General features: G+C 51.2%; 2 protein-coding genes and 1 long non-coding RNA gene across 9 annotated transcripts in view; 1 reads left to right on the forward strand and 2 right to left on the reverse strand.

The window, feature by feature from the left end:
- Positions 1 to 148: 148 nt before the first annotated feature.
- On the reverse strand, positions 149 to 4,530 carry METTL23 (methyltransferase like 23). Of its 5 annotated transcripts, none has more exons than XM_015589680.2 (5): positions 4,201 to 4,530; positions 2,256 to 2,343; positions 837 to 1,074; positions 671 to 755; positions 149 to 531 (listed from the first exon to the last, which is right to left on the reverse strand). In XM_015589680.2, the coding sequence occupies exons 1-5, from the start codon at positions 4,284 to 4,286 to the stop codon at positions 366 to 368; spliced, it is 663 nt and encodes a 220-aa protein (XP_015445166.1). In that variant the 5' UTR covers positions 4,287 to 4,530; the 3' UTR covers positions 149 to 365. The 5 variants fall into 5 exon arrangements, with proteins under 5 accessions (XP_015445166.1, XP_006912248.1, XP_024902726.1 ...); XM_006912186.3 differs by having other exon boundaries at positions 2,239 to 2,343; XM_025046958.1 differs by having other exon boundaries at positions 2,233 to 2,343.
- A 141-nt stretch (positions 4,531 to 4,671) lies between these two features.
- On the forward strand, positions 4,672 to 14,058 carry JMJD6 (arginine demethylase and lysine hydroxylase). 3 transcript variants are annotated; one of them, XM_006912188.3, is made up of 7 exons: positions 4,767 to 5,090; positions 5,591 to 5,979; positions 6,405 to 6,691; positions 7,532 to 7,667; positions 8,965 to 9,103; positions 9,928 to 10,055; positions 11,252 to 14,058. In XM_006912188.3, the coding sequence occupies exons 1-7, from the start codon at positions 4,962 to 4,964 to the stop codon at positions 11,286 to 11,288; spliced, it is 1,245 nt and encodes a 414-aa protein (XP_006912250.1). In that variant the 5' UTR covers positions 4,767 to 4,961; the 3' UTR covers positions 11,289 to 14,058. The 3 variants fall into 3 exon arrangements, 2 of the variants coding, with proteins under 2 accessions (XP_006912251.1, XP_006912250.1); XR_003046402.1 differs by lacking the exon at positions 11,252 to 14,058 and adding an exon at positions 8,132 to 8,225 and having other exon boundaries at positions 4,791 to 5,090; XM_006912189.3 differs by lacking the exon at positions 11,252 to 14,058 and having other exon boundaries at positions 4,672 to 5,090; positions 9,928 to 10,337.
- Positions 14,059 to 14,538: 480 nt separating this feature from the next.
- LOC112480005 overlaps positions 14,539 to 15,302 on the reverse strand; it is a 5,681-nt gene continuing 4,917 nt past the window's right edge. The window contains exon 2 of the long non-coding RNA XR_003046406.1: positions 14,539 to 14,963. This is a non-coding gene — a long non-coding RNA (uncharacterized LOC112480005). The remainder of the gene's footprint in view (positions 14,964 to 15,302) is intronic.

Raw genomic sequence — 15,302 nt, forward strand, 5'->3', positions numbered from 1 at the left:
CTGACTTTTCAAGTGGAAATGCCACTTCAGCACCCACCGTCCCTGAAATCAATGCTCTTAAGGTAGCACTTTCTTGAGCTTGTGGGTGTCTGCCCCCTTCTCATAACCTAATTTATCCCCTATTTTAATGACTTAGGAACAATCTGCGTCCTTTTTCTTAATAGGTGTTTTAATTTTTGTTTTCATGGCTACGTAACCCACCGAGTATTGTCTAGGTGATCCATCACAAACTAAGGCAAACAGATCTGACCATCTTCAAATCCACTGCTTGTATTCTCAAGACGCTGAAGTGGTCTGAGTCCTAGTTGGCATGCCAGGTTGCTAATCAGTATTGACATTGTTCCAAAACGGCTTGTAGGTGTAATTCAGAGACTGTCCTTTGCAAAGGAAATGACCAGCATTTCAACAGTATGTCTTCCTGGAAGGACAGACTCTGCTATATCTTCTTTGTCTGCATCAAAAGATTCCAAAGGAATGTGGACACATTTCATACCCCACTTGTAGAGCAAAGCTTCAAGTGACCAGTCAGCACTGAAAAAAAATAAATCATTTTTAAAAATCATGATTTTCCTGTTTTGCTTCAGATATATTTTCATTTTATCCTTAAACTAGGTATTAAATTAGTGAGGCTTAAGTTAATTTTTAATATGATTGAGAGAATTAGGCTTACTTTCTTATCTGGTAAGTAGACCACAGTTGAACCTTGGGGTTCTTCTGCATCAAAAAGTATACTGTAGTTAAAATGTCTTCAAAGTCTGAGAAGAAAGGACTTGTTAATAGACATACTTAACATTTGCACATCTGGCCGAATTTATTCAAGAGGAAAAAAGGTTTACCTTCTGGTTCAAAGAACACATCAGATGCAAGGATGATGTCTTGTGGTGGAAGAGCCAGAAGGTCCTGAGATACGTGACCCCATGTTAGTCCCACAACATGCACCTTTGGCAGATTATTCATCTGGCAGCTTTGCCAACAGATTTCTAGACTGTGAGGCAGCTCTGAACTGTCCGACAGTATCACCTCGGCACCACATTTTGCAGCTATAATTCCTGGTAGGCTTGTTCCAGCTCCAATCTAATACAAGTTCGAAAGATGACATTTCAAACTGGGAGACCGAGAATTTGGGATCTCAGTTTACCATTTCATCCCTCTAAGTACAGGCTTAGTGTGTTTTTGAACTTGTCTATAAAACAAAACCATGAAGCTTGGGCTTTGAATTTATGACGAGTTCCTCGTGGTTCCCCTTAATTGGGTCAAAGGGCAGTTATATTATACAGGGCCCTGTGTTCTACAACTGAATGCTTCCAAATTCTATCTCAGTTCGTCTGAGGAAGTCTGGGGACGCTTACTCTGCCATTTTCAGTTCTCTTATGGTCTGTAAAGGAGCTCCTAATTAAAGGACACCATGTCCCTGGAAGCTCAACGGGTGACATGTGTGCACAGCCAGTTACTACCGATTTTAATTGCTTTTATTTGGATAAAGACAGGTCTACGACATGGTTTTCTACTAAAGAGGACTTTCCACTGGGGTCTTGAAAGTGACAAGGCACTAAGGAACACCAAAGAATGCTTTTAACATACTGCAACACAAAAGCCTACACTTTTTCCAGTACTAGGATTGGCATAGAGATTCTCAATCTTTTCTGAATGCCTAGCAAGTGCCACTATTTGGGGCCGGAAGTATGCCAAATGCCTTCCCTGCCCTTCATTTCATTTACAGGTTTTTCAAGAGTTAGATGTTCTTAAGCTTCTGATTTATCTTTAGCCTTCGGGTTTAAGCACATTACCATCTCTGCAAACTTGACAAGTTTCTCCAAGCCTTAAGCAGTCTCAAGTCAGGTAGAATGAGAAAGCCTGGGGTACATTTTTAAATATCAAGGTTTCAGAAAATGGAAAGGGCTGTTTTGTGAGAAAGATTACAAGTGTTCAGCCCAAATGACCCTGTTGGGACACCCTAGAAAGATGGTTGTAACGACTGCTTCCATGTCAAGATTCCATAACTAAAACTAGTCAATTGGCTTGGCTTTGAATAGGAAACTAAGGGCCAGAGTAAATATTTTAGTCTTGATGAGCCTTTTTTTTTTTAAAACACTACAAATGTAAAAAGCATCCTCAGCTCACATGCCTTACAAGCTGGCCAAGTCACCCCAACTTTAAAATGTTTAACAAAGGCCAAGAGCAAACATGTAGACATCAAACTGAACACAGGATCTTTCAAAACCTCGGGGGTACCTGTACCTCTAAGATAGCCTTGCCTGGCAGCGATCTTCTGTGAAACCACAGGTACTGGGCCAGGACCACAGCACAGGGCCAAACATACATTCCATATTGAAGATGCAGGACCTGAAAAGAATTTTTGCTATAAATGGCTCATCTGCTGGAAGCCAGAATATTTACTTAAATAGAAATTACTGAGTGCCGGGCACTAGTATCCATTTACAAAAAAGAGTTGTCTGCTCTAATTCACATCTATGGGGGTGTATAAAACTGCAATAACTATGTGATGAGCACTCCATACACATTTATTCAACAAGCATTTATCCACGGACTGAGTGGCTTAGAATCTATTTTAGGCTGAGGATGTAACTCACGGAGCATATATACACCCTACTGGAGAGAGAGGCAACAAGTAAGCAAATGAAGATTGTTTTGGTTGGTGATAATGCTACAAACGACATAAATTGGGGACGCAAGAGTAACTGGAGGAGGTGGACAGGACAACGGCCACAAGGTGGCTGCCCTAGATAGGGAGAGAGGATGATTCAGGCAAAGGCCCAGAAGCAAGAATTGAAGCTTCTGGCTGGATTACACCACAGGCATAGATAAGAGGCTGGAGGTAAGTTTGTGCAGTGCAAGCAGAGGTCACAGGGAAGGCAAGGCCCGCCATGTGGGGTCTAGTAGGCTACAGAAAGTTTAGCTTTTAAGTGTAAGAAGATATTGGCGGGTTTGAAGCACAGGCATAACTTGAAATGCTAAAGGGAAACAATGTCCTAGGAAGATATAGAAGAGGTCTGAGTGGAGCTGAATCCTGATATGAGGAAGGCGGGAAGCGTACAAAATTACAGCGCCTTTGAAAGGGCAAAGAATTGTGAGTCCGGTATGTAGAGAGGCAAGACGACAGCCCACAACTCTGAAATGAGCCTGCCTGAGTTTAAACTCCACATCTGTAATTTGCTAGCTGTGACCTCACTTAAGTCATTAAACCTGTCTGTGCTTCGGTGCCCTCAACTGCAAAACTAATAGGATGACTAGGAAGACTCAATGCAAACAGTACAGTGCCAGTCACAAAATAAGCATACACAGTTAGAGACTATTAAACTGCAAAACCGCAAATCTTTTCATTTTCTAGAGCAAAGGGTGCCCTGGTGGGGTGGTAGAAAAGGGGGCCGAAGTCGTAAAAGAGTCAAAGGTGAAGGAACTAAGGTCTGAATTTATTCAATCCACTCGACAAAAATGTAAGCGCCTAAAATACGCTAGGCATGAATTAAAGAGACAAAAATGCTTGCCCTGGTAGATTTTACCCGGAAGCATAATGATTTCTGAACAGAGCAGATTTGCGTGTAAAGAAAAGAGGTCTCTATTCTCACAGAGAATATCTTCACTTCTTAAAGTTGGGAAGAAATCCAAATGAGTATCTCAACTTAAAGGCGTTTAGAAACTATCAGAAATGGGTTCCGCTCGAGTCTTAAAATCCTTGCAAACTGTTTTTCATTTTAAACTGTTACTAATTGCTACGTCAAAATCTGATGAAACACCGCGTGGAAGTGCTTTGAAAACCCGGACGCATTTTAGATATAACTATCATTGAGAGTTTTGGGGCAGCCCTGAGCTAAAAGGAAGTGAGTGCCAACCCAAAAAAACTTTATTCGGGTTCTGTGGTTAAAATCCCCGGTCCCAGATAAAGCTGAATTAAGAAGCCCTTCAATGAGATCAAAGAAAATATTAGGTACTATTTTTCTGACAGGAAATACTTGGTGTGAAGAGGCCCATTCCTGGCAAGGTCCTCAAATTCATTACTGAAAGACATGCAATATGCCAAAAGGTTTCATACCAAACCTTTCGCTCTGTGGTCCATCCTGAGGCAGGAAGCCGCGGACCGGATCCCACCCCACCCCACCCCACCACCCGAGAAGCGCTCCTGCCCTAGGGCGCCACCGCAAAAGACCAGAGACGCTTCCCAGCAGATGCAGCAGCACGCACCTGCGGGACGCAGACCTCCAGCACGGCCCCCTCCGCCCCCGGGCCCGGCTCCTCCGAGAATCGAAAGCGTTGGGCCCGGACCACATGCCCTCGGAGGCCACGCTCGCTCAGAGAGGACTCGGTGGCCCCCGGGAGGGCGGGCAGCAGCGGAGGGCGCCCGGCTGCCAGTTTGCGCGCGCCGGCCCCTGTGCCGCCTGGGGCCGCTTCCCCGGCGCCACGTGGCCCTCCGCGGGCCCCGTGGGGTCGCTAAAGCCTGAAGGCAAGAAGGGGAGAAGTATTCCCGGGCGACAAAGTGACTGAGCACGGAGAACAGAACCAAAACTAGGCAAATGAGACGCAGAGCACACAGGCCCCACGGTGCACCGGCCGGAAGCTGGACGCGGAAAGGCGGCGCACTTCCGGAAGTGACGTGCCCGGAAGCTGGCGCGGGAGAGGCGGGGCCTCGGAAAGGCGGCTCCTTGGCTGGCCTGACCTTCCCAACATGGCGGAAATCCGACGCGTGTGAGGGCGGAACCTGAGGTGCCAAAGCCAATGGCTGACCGTGAGAGGCCGGGGGGCGGGGAAGACGGCAGCTGCACGCCCAACCCGAGGCCCGGGAGGTGGTTGGGGAGTGAATTTTCTGGAAAGCGATTTTAAAGGCGCCGGGCCAGAGTGAAGGGCGTTTCAGTGCTGCCGCCGCCTGGTCCGGAAAGGGGGCGCGCTTTGGTGGCAGGAAGCGTGTGCGCCGAGGTCGTCGCGGAACCAGCTGGTGACCCCGCAGGATGAACCACAAGAGCAAGAAGCGGATCCGCGAGGCCAAGCGGAGTGCGCGGCCGGAGCTGAAGGACTCGCTGGACTGGACCCGGCACAACTACTACGAGAGCTTCTCGCTGAACCCGGCGGCCGTGGCGGTGAGCGGGCGGGGATCGCGGGCCGCGCACCTCCGCTGGGACAGGGTCCTCCCTCCCCGCGCACGCCGAGCCTGGCACCGCGGAGTTCCGATGGGCCCACCCGCACCCTGCCGAGGTCGGGGTCATCGGGGCCCGGATTCCAGGGCGGGCCTCCCAGTCCCGGTGTCGCAGTTGCTGCTGCCTCTGCAGCTGGACTCTCACGCCCTTGGCGCCCTCAAAGAGAAGGCCTGTCGCCCCTTGACCCCTTTGGACAGTGGGGTCCTGGGGGACCCGGCTGTCAAAGGCCACGAGTGGGAGATGCGAAGCCCTCCTCTCCTGGTTGGGTGGCGCTGGGTGCGACGTGCCCGAACACACGCAGGTCCTTTCTTCCCAAAGAGAAGCCAGAACAAAAATCTGGCTCCTCAGGGATGTCGTTACTAATTGGCCTTGGGAACACCCTTATTTGCTGCCGGATTTTTTTTTTTTTTTTTAACTGGATAAGTCTTTTCTGATGCCCGCAGGATAACGTGGAAAGGGCAGACGCCTTACAGCTGTCGGTGGAAGAATTTGTGGAGCGATACGAAAGACCTTACAAGCCCGTGGTTCTGCTGAATGCCCAAGAAGGCTGGTCTGCGCAGGAGAAATGGACTCTGGAGCGCCTGAAAAGGAAGTACCGGAACCAGAAGTTCAAATGTGGGGAGGACAATGATGGCTACTCCGTGAAGATGAAGATGAAGTACTACATCGAGTACATGGAGAGCACTCGAGATGACAGCCCCCTTTACATCTTTGACAGCAGCTACGGTGAACATCCCAAAAGAAGAAAACTTTTGGAAGACTACAAGGTGCCCAAGTTTTTCACTGACGACCTTTTCCAGTATGCGGGGGAGAAGCGCAGGCCCCCTTACAGGTAGAGTACCGGTTCCAGCCTCAGCTCTCTGCTAACCTTTTCCCAGAACCAGAAATGGTTCTCCCTGCACATGGGGCTGACTTAGGGGCTGCTGATGCCCGCCCGGTCCTACTGTCAGACTGCTTTAATTGGTCTCGGGTGCTACCAGGGCATCAGGAGTTCTGAAAGCGTCCCAGGTGATTCAAACATGCAACCAAAATTGAGCCACTGATCTATGAGGAAAGTTTTGATAGTTAAAAGCCCAGCAGTAAGCCACGTCAGTGATTTTTCTTTTTTCTGTTATTGTGTGCACAATTCACTCAGCATTTCTACGTCCCACAATTTGTGTGGTTTTGAAACAAAGATAACATTGTATAAAACTGCAGAGTTACTGTTTCGTCGGTAGTTAAATTGCCCGTCACGTATCGGATATTCCGTTCCTTTAGGTGGTTTGTGATGGGGCCACCACGCTCCGGAACCGGAATTCACATCGACCCACTGGGAACCAGTGCCTGGAATGCCTTAGTTCAAGGCCACAAGCGCTGGTGCCTGTTCCCTACCAGCACGCCCAGGGAACTCATCAAGGTGACCCGTGAAGAAGGAGGGAACCAACAAGATGAAGCTATTACCTGGTTTAATATTATTTATCCCCGGACACAACTTCCAACCTGGCCACCCGAATTTAAACCCCTGGAAATCTTACAAAAACCAGGAGAGACTGTCTTCGTACCAGGTATAGATGACCTGAAAGAAAGTACTTTCTTTGAATTTAGTGATTTGTCCTTTTGGAGCAGAACTACATTTAGAATGAGTCAAAGAGACTCACACGGTCTGCACACTAACTGAATGAATTGACCTGTGCCCACTTCCGACAGTAATATGGGGCTGCTGGCCATGTGTTTCATAACCTAAATATATAATGACTATTGATAAACCCATTTTATGTGAGGATCCTACTCATTTTTATCTTTAGTGCTTACCTGGTGTCGTGTGTATGTTCCTTGACTCGTGCATATTTCTGTAAATTGGGGTTTTGGTACAGCGTGGCACTGGGTGGGTTGAGTCAGGAGTTAGTGACTTAGAGCCAAGAGGCAGGAAACCCCAGGCCTGATTCTGCGGGGTCCTCCTGACAGGCCGAGCTCTGGGAGTATGTAAGGTAGGCGTCCTTCTCCGAGCCGAAGCACTGCTCCCGTTACAGCCTGGGTCACAGCTTTGGGTTAGCTGGGGTGCACACACTTATTTGTAAAGGACCGGAGAGTAAAATATTTTAGGCTCTGCGGCCAGATGGTCCCTGTCACAATTGCTCAGCTCTGCCCGTGTGGCAGGGAAAACAGCCCTAGACAATCCATAAATCAACAGGCGTGGCCATCCTCCATAGAACTTTACACAGACGGGTCATTGGTGATTCTCGGCCCAGGAGGAGCGTTTGCCACGCTGCATCAGGTCTCTGAGGCTCTCCCTTGTGCATCGGAATCCCCTGCCTCTGAAGCCCATAGGCTATGTGAAGTTTATGTTTTAGAGTGCTTGTGGGCAGAATCAAACCCTGTTTAACTGTTGGTTTGTTGGATTTCAGGAGGCTGGTGGCACGTTGTCCTCAATCTTGACACCACCATTGCCATCACACAGAATTTTGCCAGTAGCACCAACTTCCCTGTTGTTTGGCACAAGACGGTAAGAGGGAGACCAAAGTTATCGAGGAAATGGTATAGGTGAGAGATGTTTTTTTCCTCATTTTTGCTTTGTTCCGGTTTCTGCCCCAGAGATAAAATGGAAAGTGTCCCCTGCTGCAGTAACGTGCTGGTTTTAGACCCGCCTGGAAGAAAGCTGGGGCCGCCAAAGCCCGTGGGTCAAGGAGAGCGGGTCCCTGGTCAGGGCTAGTCTCAGGATGCTCGCCAGCCTCGAGGCAGCAGGGTGAGACTGCATGTCGATCAAAGCCAGTCAGTCAAAACACGGTCACGATCGGGATTGTTTCTCGTTTTTTGTTGGTTTTTTTTTTCTGATTTTCGTTTTTTTCCCAAAGCTAGCACTAGCAGAGGAAGCCATTTTGTTTGAGTTTTATTTTGGTTATTTCTTTTACTTACCCAGAAGCATTATTCCCATTTGAACTTATTACCTTCAGTTCTTGTGAGCGAGGTGACTGCCCTGGAGACTTAGCTCCTCTGTTTATCCACAGAACAGATACAGCACGGGCAGCGGCAGTGCAAGCCACCCCCAGCCACCCCGTGCCACTGTGTCCCAACCCTGACCTGGAGGGACCAGCTCTCGGGGTAAGAGAGGGATTCTGGCTTGTTCAGTGCTCAGCCGCCCTGCTGAGAGGGCCAGCAAGGGTGGTGGCTTTGTTCTCCCCAGACTCTGGGGCATCTGAGGCCCACGTCCTCCCTCCCGTAGGCCGCTGCGTGCTGCATTTTGGTCGTTCTAAGGCAGACCTTTGGTCCCTGGTTACAGAGGATGCTAGGTCAGGGTCCTCCGGGGAGGGCTGCTGCCTCTGAGAGTCCAGCTCAGTTTTACCTTCGAGGGGGGCCCTCTCTGTAACTTGACACTTCTTACTTCTTACAAACCTAATTGTTTCTACGTTTACGAATAGAGTTTGACCAAGCCCAGTGCCAATCAGTAAGTGCTGTGCCGTGGAAGGAAAAGGTTAACATGAAATCAGCTAGGAAAAGTTCAGGGCAAAAATGAGAAGAGACTGTTTCTCCCAAGGGGAAAAAACTAAGAGGAACTCGAAACGTCGCCCGCCGAGTCGGCGGCCCGTCTGGCTCGTTGGCGCCGGTGCTGGGAGACCGCGCGTAGCTAGTTTTCCTTTTGGAAAAGCCTGAGCAGCGTGTCGGGGCTTCCGTGCCCAGCCTCGGACTCACGTCCTCACCGCGCTCCGCGTCACTCGTTCCGACAGAGGTGCCTGGCGTCCCCGGGCACTTCTGAGAGAGGCAGGGCTCAGCCTTGAGTCTGGGTTACTGTGTGTGGGTGTCGTTGCTTGTCCCAGCACTGAACGTGGGTCTTGTCTCTCAGGATCTTGAAGCAAGAGCACCCCGAGTTGGCGGTCCTGGCCGACTCCGTTGACCTTCAGGAATCCACAGGGATCGCCTCAGACAGCTCCAGCGACTCCTCCAGCTCCTCCAGCTCCAGCTCGTCCGACTCAGACTCAGAGGTGAGACCTTGCCCTCTCCCCAGGCCTCCAGGGCAGGTCACCCCGTGAAAACCAGATGTGACTCGCCCTCCTCCCCAGGAGGGAGAAAGACGTGAAGGGTCTCCACTGTCTTCCAAGAACTACAACTCCCACCATTCCTGCCGTGTGGTGACATTTGCCCATTTGGTAGCTTCACGTGTGTATGTTAATTGTCACGGCGTCAAGGGGTTGAAAGAGTCCTTGGGGACTCCGTTAAGTAAATGGCCCAGGGGCGCACAGCTGGCAGGCAGCGGTGTCGCAGACGCCAGCGTGCTGACCTCAGGTCCAGGTTAAGGATTCTCCCAGTGGGCGGTGGAGTGTGAGCTAGAAACCCAGCAGATTCAGCAGTTTGCAGAAGCTAACGTTGGGCGAGAGGGTCCCGTGCCCTCAGCAGCTGACGTTTCCGTCTCAGGACTGCGTGGTCCGATCGTCCCTCTCGTGCGGGCGGTGGCGCGTCGTATGCTAAGTGCTGCGCTCGCTTGCGCGCATCGGCTGCGTGTGGGCCAAGCGGAAGGCCGTGGCGCGGTCTCCGAACGCTGGCCGTACGTGGTGTTGGAGTGGGCGTCCTGACTTCACACTGGGACCCTTCCATTAGAGACCACTGTGGGGACGCTCGCCACCTGAGGGGAGATCCTGGTCTTGCGGGAGCCGGGCACGTCTGGGGAGATGCGTATGCAGACCGTGCTACGAAGCGCTCACGGGCGGCCGCCGCGCTTCTGGGGGACAGCGGGCGATATTTGCGTCGTCTCCTGAGATCAGAGGTTACGTCCAGGTTGAATTTCTGTTTTTCCTCCTCCCGGGTCCAGTGCGAGTCAGGGTCTGAAGGCGACGGGACGATGCACCGCAGGAAGAAGAGGAGGACGTGCAGCATGATGGGAAATGGGGACACCACCTCCCAGGACGACTGTGTGAGCAAAGAGCGCAGCTCCTCCAGGTGACCGAGCACGGCCGCGGCCTGCGTAGGAGGACGTGCCCGCAGCCAGGGGCAGGGCCCAGGGAGGGCAGCCGGCCGGGCCCCGCAGACGGGGGCGCCAGCGCATGCGGAGCACGCACGCTCCTGGAACGCGAGTCCATCCACTTAGCATTTGCTGCAGTGGCTTTTCCTCTGCTACCGGCGCGAGTAACGTGGCTCGTGTTACGCATAAAGGCGAGAACCCATGTGGATGGTGCCAAGGAATCCTTTCCGTTATTTAATAAAAATTAAACACCTTTTCTATCTTGATTTTTTTTTTCTTTCGAGAAGACCAGAACCTTCCCATGTTTCTCTTATCGTGGTCTTTGAAAGCAGTGACGCCACTGGTGTGCGCCCTCACGGGGGACGCGGCAGCAGCAACGGGGGAAAGAGCTGTTCTGGCACCTTCCAAAAAGCCTGAGCAGTGGCCCCGCTCTTTCTCCGTTTGCCGTTATTGCTTTGCCAGTCGGGTCGCAGCAGAGAACTCAGATTTTTTATCAAAATCTTAACCGTGTCTCCGATGAAAAGCCAGATTGGACTTATAAATAAGTTAAACCGTAGTCTCACGCAAGCACCTCCCTGCCCTCGTGCTGGGCACACAGCGGGCTCACGGTGAAGTCTGGCGACTCCACAGGCGTCCAGGGTCTGTAAGTCCCAGAGCCCTGCGTTTGACATGCTGGCCGAAGTGTCACTGTCAGCAGCATTGAGGGGTGAGGTTTCGGGGAAGGTAATAAAACACTGAACTTCGTAGGATGCTAAGTGTGTGAAGTCCTTAACTGCTCAGCAGGTGTCCTTCCTGTGAGGTTCTTTGTCCTCCCGGAAGCTGAGTGTTTTCTCCAGTGTGTTCTGAAAGTTCAAGACCCACAGTCCTTTCCTTCGTCTTTTCTCGTTCCCTGAGGTCAGGCTGGAATTCCATGGGCAAGTTCAGGTGTCTTGTTCAAGTGAATTTATCAGACTAGAATGTGCACGTCTCAGCCCGAGTTGTCCTTTCACAGCCACCCTTAGATGCCTCTTGTCTTTTTCAGTTGTTTCTGTTATTGCAGACTTGTGTCTGTCTGTCCTTCAGGTGCGATTCAGTCGCCACGGGGGCCCTGGGGGTGCTGCTAACGTTTCCTTCCAGCTCTGCGCCAGCGTGCTCTCTACCTGCTCATTACAGGCAGTTGTACTTTCTTTGGCAGGATTAGGGACACTTGTGGAGGCCGTGCTCACCCCTGAGCAGATAAAGACACTCCCTGAGGTGGCTCCTGTGTCAGCTGCTGGTGGCCACCCGGCTCCGTTTTCACGTCTTCTGCTCTTCCCTTCTCCTTTGTCTCTGAATTTGGATCATCTTTCTCTGGTCCAAGCTTCTGTCTTCAGTCGAACGCTGTTTTCACTGCTCACTAAGACTAGATTGTCAAGAAGTGTAAAAATTCGGCAAGCTCAGTGAAACGCTGCAGGCCGACGGGATGTTGGGTGAGAAGGTTCTGCGCCGTCTCCTTTAAAACCCAGCTGGGCGACTACAAGGCTGGAGGGTCGCGATCCTCTGACTGTCTCGTTGCATCTGGCACCTCACTGATGTTGGTGCGGAACTTCCACTGTCCACAGAGCCGGCTGCACACACGCAGACACCGGAAGTGGTGAGTGGACTTGGATTTGTGTGTGAACCAGTTACACGTAAGAAGTGCCACACGTGCCACCTTCCCACGCGTCACCATCCATCCAAAGACGCAGTCGGTGGCAGTAACCCAGCCGGCGTGCGCAGCTCCAATCGCCACTGCCTCCTGCTGTGTTAGGATCTGCTCCCTTTCTCCGCGGTCAGAGGGGCTGTGAAATTCCAGGGATGGGCTTGTGTGGCATATTCTGGGCAGGGATGACACATCGGGGTTTTTTGTTTATGAACAGAGTGGGAAAGGTGTTCAGTGTGTTCTTACCATAGAACTTAAATTATACATAGGGGCCAGTTCCAGTGTTGAATTTTTAATGGAGCGTTTAGCATTTCCTGATGCCGGGTGGGTCATGTGGCTTTTGTCTAGGAGGCTGGTCCCTATTGTGCCCTAGACCAGTTTTCTGCATCCTAAAATGCCTACCTAAACACGTGGCTGGTTTGGATGGGGAGCTTCTGTTACCTTCCTGGCATCGGCACCTGTCGTCCCACCTGCCCATGGTGCTGCTCTCCCCTCCCCCACCGGGCACCCAGGCTGGAGCAGCAGCCTCTGCTTCCAGGGTGTGAGCGAAGCCAAACCATGAAAGCATAGTCATTGTATAAATATCTGAATGGTGTTCCTCCTTTTCGAAAACCTTTTTGTGCTATCTTCAAAATGGTTTTCTCTCTCTCTCAGTATCGCTACCAGGCTGTCAACACTCACCTCTCAAATTCATACCCACCGTTCCCCTCAGCCAGTTTAAAGCAAAAAGCCAAACCAAAAGGCTGTTTGCCGCCAGGGGGCGTGGTGAGACGCGTTGCAGTGGCTGGGAGGGGCCAGGAGCAATTTGAATTTGAGAGATTAGCCACCCCGGTTTCCTTCTCCAGATGCCAAATAAGATTGTTTAATAAACAACATCCAGAAATAAGGGATCAGGGATGAGCTGGTGAGAAAGGAGTGCAGTGGGGGCCAGGCCATCAGGGTCGGGAAGGACATGGGAACAAGGGGTCCATCCACCTGTCCCAGAGTTAACCCACCACCCACCTGGCGTGAGCCGCTCCTGTGAGTGAAGGATACAGCATTAAACTGTTTTTCAGGACTGCTCTCCTACTGATTTTAAAACCAGCAAGACGAGTCCTGAAAGAAGGGATCGTGCACTAGTAACCGGATGGGGAGGAGCAGGGTAGGCGTGACGGGAGCCGGGACTCAGGACAGCCAGGATGTGGCGGGGGCTTCGGGGGTTTTGGGCATGAGAAAGGCACCAGTGGTTCATCATCCGCCTCGAGTACCCAGTGCTGCACACAGGTGCCTCTAGGCTCTTGAGTAGGACTGTGATGTATAACGTGACACCTTTGAGGGGAGAGCCACCCAAAAAGGGACATTCTTCCCATTTTGCTCGTTTGCAGATGCCCTTTCATTCAGCAGATGTTTGGGTGCCAGCAGGCGCTGCGCTAGGTGCAGGCGAGGTAGCAGTGACAAGCCCAGACCTGGTGGAGCCTAATGGGCAGTGAATGTGCTGCTGTTCACAGGGCCGCTGGTCTGGGTAAGCAGAGCTGTGCTCAGATTTTCACGCCCGGAAAAGCAAGTTCAGACCTTATTAAATGCAAGTTTACGAGATCTTCATAAAAGAACATAATTATCATGATAACTGTATTCTTCACTTAGTACGTGGCTTCTTTGTAAATTAGCTAAAGGTGTTTAAACTAAGGATCAGCGAGAAGGTTGCCGGTGCAAGTGCTTTGCAAACTTACTAGAGGTTCAGCCTTGATGTGGTTTAGGACTTTAGGCAAGAGTGTGGGATGGAACAGGAGTTTTGCATAAATGTAAAAAGTGCTGTCTAGGAGGTAGGCGGATAAGCATGCAGCTTAGGTTCCTTGAATTGTGAGTCGCCTTCCACACGGAAGTTGTTCGTCATGTGGGCTCCAGCCCTGCCGATCGTTCCACGTGGAGTCTTATTTCTCCTCACACTCCCCCTCCCTGGCTTCCGTCAAGATGTGACATCGATGTTACGTTGAGTACAGCAAAACTACACGAACTACATGTGTGCCCTCGGGTGGTGGCTCCCAACTTTGTTTACTGTTCGTTCAAAAACTTGAAACATCCGGCCCCCACCGAATCCCCCAGGAGCACTGGCCCAGGCTGGCTGTCTCGCGGGTAACTGGACAGGCAGAAGCACCAGGGCTGTGCTGAGGGCCCCGTGCCTCTCGCAGCTGTCAAACCGAACACTGAGCAGCCTCTGGTTCTGTCCGTCTCGCCGTGGGGTCCACCACGAAATGCCTGTGGTTCTGCCATTTGATTGGTATTTTTAACTTTCACTTGGATGAAACTTGTTCATCATTTTCAATAAAGCAACTTGATTTGGAGTTGGGTTTTTTGCTTTGTTTTATCTTTGTTTCTTTTTGTGGTAACTGAGTTCGTTTTCACGGTAGGACCTCTTAAATATATACTTTAAAACACCTGGGACAGGGGACAAAAATTGGGCCCAACACTTTGACTGAAAAGTCCCCCAGTGGTCAAAAGCCAGTAGCCAAGAGATTAACCCCATTCCACATATTATAGCTGTGGGGCATTTTTCATCAACGGCCACTAATTTTTATTTATTTATTTATTTATTTTGCACATTCCCCTTAGTATTATGTGATGCAGCAGGACTAAGCTCACCCTGTTGCTGGAATCCTGTTTGTCAGGAGCTCACGAAGCCAAGGAGCGCACGTGCATCTTCCATTTCAGAGGAGGCGCTCTGTCTAGCATCTTGGCTTCTGTCAGACAGCAGCTCGGGCTGCAGTTTTTCCCAAAAAGTATTAAACGCATCCTCAGCAAAAACCAGAACACTGTTTTCGGCATTGAGCCTTATTTGCCACGGGACCTGACAAACTTCGCCAGCCCAGGATTTATTTAAAATGACTAGGGTGGGGTTTGGGAGTTGTAAACAAATAACGTTTCTGGTTACAACGTATTTATCTCAAACATACACTGTTCAGCAACAGGCCCTGGGACGATCTGGAGAAACAAAAACTGGAGACTTCCCTTCCCTGTTCCACCCTCCGGGACCCCCAGAATTATGCAAAGAGGAAAGTCCGCGGGAGATGCAGCTGACCCAAAGCATTGGAGCTGAATTCCAGGAACCCGTCTGGGGGGCGGGGGGCAGCCGCCTGACAAAGCGGCCGGTGTTGAAGGCCGCAGGGTCTCAGCCCGGAAGGGGCGTTCGCAGGCCAGGACCTGGACATAGATATTAAGGCGACTCTGAGGAATAACGGCGGCTGTCGACCTGCAGAAAGTGGCGAAAAGTAAGCAGGGTTGACGTTTGGTTTTCATTGTCCTACAGGCAGCCCAGCGCCAGTTTGCGGGAGCCTGCCTGGCTTTACGGGGCCCAGACTAGCACTTCCATTTCCAGGGTGCTCTAAGACGACCCTCCGTCCAGGGCCTAAGTGCCGCCGGAAGGTGACAGTCTACGGGCACCTGAGCCATGAGTGATGTCGAACCGGTTTTCAGAAGGAGCCTAAGCTCGAGGCGTCAGACCTGCCCGGGCGGGGAAGGGTCGGCCCTCCTCCGGCCTCGGGTGCGCTTCCCAAGGGCTCCGGGCTCCCGCCCCCGGGTCTGCCGCCCC

Source organism: Pteropus alecto, unplaced genomic scaffold (assembly GCF_000325575.1).
Source record: "Pteropus alecto unplaced genomic scaffold, ASM32557v1 scaffold134, whole genome shotgun sequence".
Classification (NCBI taxonomy): Eukaryota; Metazoa; Chordata; class Mammalia; order Chiroptera; family Pteropodidae; genus Pteropus; species Pteropus alecto.